The sequence below is a fragment of the Gymnoscopelus braueri genome (assembly GCF_963280865.1).
Source record: "Gymnoscopelus braueri genome assembly, chromosome: 18".
In the NCBI taxonomy this organism is placed as follows: Eukaryota; Metazoa; Chordata; class Actinopteri; order Myctophiformes; family Myctophidae; genus Gymnoscopelus; species Gymnoscopelus braueri.
Window position 1 is genome coordinate 33,102,102 of NC_137618.1, and position 6,856 is coordinate 33,108,957.

Consider the following 6,856-nt stretch of genomic DNA (forward strand, 5'->3'; position numbering starts at 1 on the left):
GTGAAAACACTGGCAAATCACAGGACTGATTAGACAAGACAGGTAACAGCAACCAGAACAAACGCGAAGAACAGGTAGGAATAACACTACAAAATAAGATACACTACACCTGGTGAAACTAGTACAAAACTACAAGACCAAAACACAAACTTAACATAGAACTACAGAAACTTGGCAGAAAATGTAAAATACAATATATAACAGATAAACAACCACAGGGAATCAAGACTGAAGACAAACCAAACAAGGAACATGAACAGAGGATGCAACATGCCCAAAGACTGAAGAACATAGCCAAAACTAAGAGGAAGCCATAAATGGGCAGAGACAGAGTTGAAAATATGGCCAGAAGGGGCAAGGAAGCACACAAGACACAGATCATGACACTGCCTTGGGTATAGCACTAATACAAAAAATAATAATAATAATAATAATAATAATAATAATAATAATAATAATAATACCTCCAGGATTCAATTTAGGAACATCAACATTATTTCAATTTTCTAATTCGGACCTTCAATGAAAAATAACACATTGCAATGCATGATGTCATTTGGACAATTAGCCTACTCCAAAACAATGTATGTGTGAGTGAGTGTTACAAAGCACTATCCGATTTGAAAACCATGCAGAAACTGCATGATGGCTTCCTTAAACGTCAGCACACTTTTGAAAATGTATATATTTCACTATTTGCTCTTAGGTCATGAGAGACCTTCTTAAAATGATACTGGTTTTAATGTATTCATTGAAATATAATATATAATGAGTTTTTGAAAATGTGACATAAATAGGTAGATTAATTAATGTGAGACAGCTGGCTTTAAAACACTTTAATGTACATCATTCTTCCAAAACCTGGAGAAAAGAGCTGAATTATTCACCAATAAAGATGCCTTTTTTAAATACCAGAATTAAGAATCATAATGTTCTCTATCTGATCTAGTGGCGTGTGGTGTCCTGTACTTTGTAGAAGTGTAATGATTTTGAAAAAACAGTGGGAGGCGCCAAAGGACGCGCAGAGGAACATTGATGGTGCTTCTACACTGATCTCAAGGCATAGCCGGGGGTCCATCCTCCATGGCTTTTATGTCTCGTCTAATACACATCGAAAATTATTTTACTCTCTTCTTCAATGCTGCCACTACGAGAGATCCTTGGCTGGAGATGCTACTCTGAACAGATTTTGAGACAATAATTAGCTGATTAGATAGGCCAGTCGTCAGGACCTTTCCAATATGAAATAAACTGGTTTCCTTGCAGACTGCAAGCATGTCGTGGATGATGATGCTATGATAAGCTCTTCAAAGATGTTCTGTTGGCTATTAGATATAACTTAAACTCACAGTTTAGTCTTGTGTGATTCCAATATACACAAGTTTAATACCATAACGAAGAATTAGAAAATATAGCTATACTGGATTAACAGTGCTGACTGTGTGAAAATCGAAATTAATCTATTGATTGTTAAACTATCAGTTTTTGTTTTTAGAGATACACGAGACTCTAATTTAAGCCTGCACTATATGCTACCCTAATATGCATTTTATTCGTCAACTGTCAAATGTGAACAGCTGCAACCTTACAGCAGAATTCGTTTAAAAAAGAAAGAAAAGAAAAGAAAAGAAAATCCTGCATTATTACATCTCAAAATGTGCAGTTGACGAGTCAAGGGAGCAGGAACAAAATCTAGAAAAAAGAACGAAAAATCAAACAAACAAAACAAAACAAAACAGAAAAACTGAAAGTGAGTCACCGATTCAAAAATAGGGTTAACTATATTGCGCAATTATCTGAATCCCCACAACAACGAATAGCCTACTTGTATAACCAAAAAAAGATTAGAAAAAGAATAATCAGAAAATAAATAAAAGAGCACGATATACTGGGAATAAAGAAAAGAAAGGGCGATAGCAAAGGGGCGGGTGTACACAGAAGAGGAGAAACAATAGAGAATCAAAGCATAATAATATTCCTAAATGAAGAGGGAAATGTTGCCCGGCTCATTTTATTAATCAGACTGTCAATTTCACCCAAGAGGCCAAACCCAAGAGCAATGTGAAGCAGACTCAGATCAGCCCAGGGACAAGCACCTCACTCCTCACTTCTCCTCTTCCCCTCCACTTGGATATATTCGTCTGACCGAAGGCCGCCTCCATCATCAACTGACAGCCCTCTCGTATTTATTTGCTTATAAACCTGTTACAATAAATGATCATTCGAGCAACGTCACGGGAGCATTTTAACGACGAACAGCAACCACCTTTGATGAATGACATTTGGGGCTAGGAAGGATGCACGGGTCATCTTGAGTCAGTGTTGTTCGTTGATCGCATTCAGATTCTTGTGTCTTTTTGCGGTCTATCTTGTAAAAAGCTTTTAGAGACAGTTATTTAGAGACAGTTGCATGAGTTGAATGCGGATTAGCCTCCGTCACAACTCACCGGCGCACCACCAGCTCTGGACAACTGTTTTGTTTTTTCCTCGCACCACGGCTTAATGATGGAGAGGATAAGAAAAGAAATGATCTTGATGGAGAGGGGTCTGCACAGTCCCGTCGCAGGCAAGAGGCTTTCAGACGTGGCTGGGAACTCAGTGCTGGAGGCCCTCGAAAATTCTCCACACAGTGGCCGACTGAGCCCGAGAATAACTTCAGCCTCGATCCATGGAAGTCTCGGGGACATCCCAACCAAAGGCAAATTTGAAATCGACAGTCTTTTTGTTAACCACCACAACAGCGAGAATACATCTTCGGCGGAAATTTCCTCATCGGAAAGCAGGAAGAAAATGAATTTATACCCTGAAGTTTCGCAAGACTCAGATATGAATAGTGATGTGGAAGTGGGGTGTCCGTCGCATCGCTCCCCGAGCCAGCACAAGGAAAACAACAAAGGTATTTTTTATTTATTCCTTAAACAAAAAACTGTTTATTTATTTAGACAATTATGAATTAAACTATATGTATTTCTATTGCTTTTATTGTGTTTGTTATTATTAGAACTTATATTAATACGCTATAATATAACCTATTAACAAAATAGGTTAATGTTAGTAACTATTATTGGGTTATAGCTAATATAAATTAACTTCACCTCAATTTTATACATTTCGATCTTTATTAAATATTAGGTTATCAAACATAGGCTCTATACCAGGCCTATATAGAATTACATTAGTTCTGAAGGATATATCCAGCTAACTAAATGTATTTCCTCCCCTTTTTTATTTTTTATATTTTAGGGTTTTCCGATTCTGGAAGCTCATCCTCCCTTTCAAACCTAAACGGTAATGGAATGGGAGGATCAAACAGTTCAAATGCCGATCAAGTCAGGAGGTACCGTACTGCTTTCACCAGAGAACAGATTGGAAGACTAGAGAAAGAATTTTACAGGGAAAATTACGTTTCGAGACCAAGAAGATGTGAATTAGCCGCATCCCTTAATCTACCTGAAACTACAATCAAGGTACAGAACAATTTTCCTTATTATTTTTCAGTCACAACTTCAAGTGCATGAGCGAACGCGTGCATGTGAGAGAGCACAATACTTACATTTACAAATTATTTTTCTATTCGATACTGATTGTAAATATAGAACACGCACAGGTGTGCTCTCTCACACACACACACACACACACACACACACACACACACACACACACACACACACACACACACACACACACACACACACACACACACACACACACACACACGCACACACACGCACACACACACACGCACACACACACACACACACACACACACACACACACACACACACACACACACACACACACACACACACACACACACATTAAAAAAAAATGCTGCAAAACAATAAAGTGGTAGACCATATCTCTTTGACAATTTACAGAAGCAAAAAAAAATCTATATTTAACATATCTATTATTATTATTATTATTATTAATAAAAATGTTGTATTATTAATACAGATGTATTTAGCCTACTTTGGCTAGGATTGCTAACTGGTCTCATGTAGCCTACACTAGCCATGGATACAATACATATTTTTAAAAACCTGTCAATGCAGGTTTAAACTTGAATAAGACCTGTTTAGTCTGTACCATATAGGCTACAATTTACCTCACCATTAACACGTACCTGTAAATAAGTTGAACCAATAGAGTATAGGCCTCCACTCTTTACCCTTATGCCAGAGCTCAGCATAAACTGTAAACAACCAGAGTAACCACTTGAACCCCAGCATACACATTCTGGGGCACACTAGCCAAAAATAGCAGATCTACAAGCTCGGAATGCTTGTGAGCTTGTAGATCGGCTATTTTTTGATGAAGAGATTTGCTGTAGCCTATGCAGTGAACCGGAGGTTGCAAATCAGGTCCGTTTCACTAAGAATAGTGGTAAGTGGTTAAATATTGGCCTTCGTTTTGAATGTTGTCCACAGGTGTGGTTCCAGAACAGACGGATGAAGGATAAAAGGCAACGTTTGGCGATGTCGTGGCCCCATCCAGCAGACCCCAGCTTCTACACCTACATGATGACGCACGCCGCAGCTACCGGAAGTCTACCGTACCCCTTCCACTCACACATGCCTCTACACTACTACCCGCACGTTGGGGTCCAAGCGGCAGCCGCCGCCGCCGCGGCGTCAGGTGCCTCGTCACCTTTCGCCGCCTCCATGCGCCCCCTCGACACTTTCCGCGCACTCTCCCATCCCTACTCACGACCGGAGCTCCTCTGCGGCTTCAGGCACCCGGGACTCTACCAGTCGCCCGCAGGCCTGAACAGTTCGGTGGCGGCGCAAGCAGCGGCGGCAGCCGCGGCAGCCGCGGCGGCGGCCGGGTGCGTACCGTCGGCCGCCGGGCCTTGCTCGTGTCTCAGCTGTCACAGCAGCCAGGCGGCCGCCAGCGCGCTGGGCAGGGGCGCCAACCCTGACTTTACCTGCACAGCGTCGGGGCAAAGATCTGAAAGTGGATTTTTGCCTTATTCCGCCGCGGTTCTCAGCAAGACCTCAGTCCCATCACCAGATCCACGAGAGGAAACTTCTCTTAACAGATAACTCGTGACAGCGCCTATACTGCAATGCTCATTTTCTGCTCTGCCCTAGCTTGTTGTGGGATAGGCCTATACTTAAAATACCACTTTTTCTTCGTTAATTAGACAGCATTTTAAAAAATATGCTGATTTTTTTCCCCTCTTTCTCTGAAGTCAAAAACATTGCTTTCCATAGAATGAGCACATTAACTGCCAACGCTAACAGCACTGACAATTTTTAAAATGAACAAAAAAAATGCATTTCTACTACTGACACCTGGAGCTATTTTGTTTGGCCATTAAAGACCCATTTTATGGGGGTTGTAGGCCTATACTGTATTTGCTTGTAACTTGCACAAGAAATTTGAAAATGACCGAGGAAATATTGTGATCATTTCACTCATGCCTCAATAGATGTAAATTGCAAACTAAATTGGCTAATTTATTTCTTTGTATTATTTTTTATAAATTAATCAAATCAATGGCCAACTGAAATTGATCTAAATTAAGGCTTGTCTTTTGAAAATCTAAATCAAACCCAGACTGTCTATCTTGGTGTCAAAAAGCCACGCTTGTTTTATCCATTTTTAGAAGGTGCAACGTTTTGTGGCAAACTGAATATAGGCCTACAGTATTTCTTCTTAGACTGACTGAGGATAGTGATTTTGGCAGCAATGGCTTCCCCAACACAACACCCCCTCAGCGCACAAGGGACATCCCTAATCAGGTAGCAAGGTGCATATACTTTTGTGCCACGTCTATCGTGTCAATTTTTATGTTAATAACGAGAGGATCATGACAAAAATTGCCAATCATGTACCTAGATGGAGCTTCGTTGAATACATGACTGTAAGAAACTTCCTCGTTTTGAGACCCGCTGTCAAGTGCTAACAACCCGCGGAGGGAAGTCATTAGAAATTCAAAAGACATGGAACACACATATGTCCTTGGTACATAAACGTACAGTTCCCTGTAAAATTCTTTCTCTAGTCTTCAACTCTGTTCTCTGGTGAAAGCAGTACGGTACCTCCTTGATCGGCATTTGAACTGTTTGATGACTTTAGAACAACAAGACAACATAGAAAATACCAACACGCCCTAAAATGTCTTTACTGATATTGAAAACATCTCCCGACTAACACATTTTCTTTTACATTTGTGTTGTCTCGCTGATGCGGGCAACCTCATTAAATCAAATCTGGTATTTCCATATGTAATCCCTAAAGGACCTCTTCACTCAGCACACACTGTAACGGGACTGAAGCCCAAAGTTCTGACAAATAGCCTAGCTTTACAGTCTGTCTGCGCGTGTAAAATTGGCAACGTGCTATTTTATTCGCTCCTGCTGGGACATCACCAATATGTTAATGATAAAACATGTGAACTGTAAATTGCGAAATATTTTGCAGATATCATTAATAGTCCTGCTGATAATTTTAAGCTGAAATATTGATCGCCCTGGGAATGGTAGGCTATTTCGAAACACTTTTTACTTGTTTTTATTTTATTTATGTGACTTGCTGAATGTTTTCAATGTTAAAACACTGGATGTACTCGCCACCATAGCCAGCTAATTGACCTGTGAACTAACCCACCGACCAAATTCTAAACCTAGCCTATATTTCTTGCGAATTAAGGCGAATATAAAAATGGAAAACATTTTTATAGTCCACTCAAAAGAGGCTTTAAAGGGCTGACAGACGACCACTAAAATTAAATGAAGAAAATAGTAGCCTATTGGCCTTTTGTCCCTAGGGTCTCATGTGATATCTGTACATTAGGCTATATCTCTGTATTTAAAATAATAATTACTGTATCAATTTAAATATTTTAACT

At 39.9% G+C, this 6,856-nt stretch overlaps 1 protein-coding gene across 1 annotated transcript; it reads left to right on the forward strand.

Moving 5' to 3' along the window:
* Positions 1-2,502: 2,502 nt before the first annotated feature.
* Positions 2,503-5,045, forward strand: evx2 (even-skipped homeobox 2; the record flags this gene model as incomplete). Its single annotated transcript, XM_080413190.1, has 3 exons — positions 2,503-2,896; positions 3,244-3,467; positions 4,431-5,045. 3 exons carry the CDS (start codon positions 2,503-2,505, stop codon positions 5,043-5,045), a joined length of 1,233 nt encoding a protein of 410 aa, XP_080269316.1.
* Between the last annotated feature and the right edge of the window lie 1,811 nt (positions 5,046-6,856).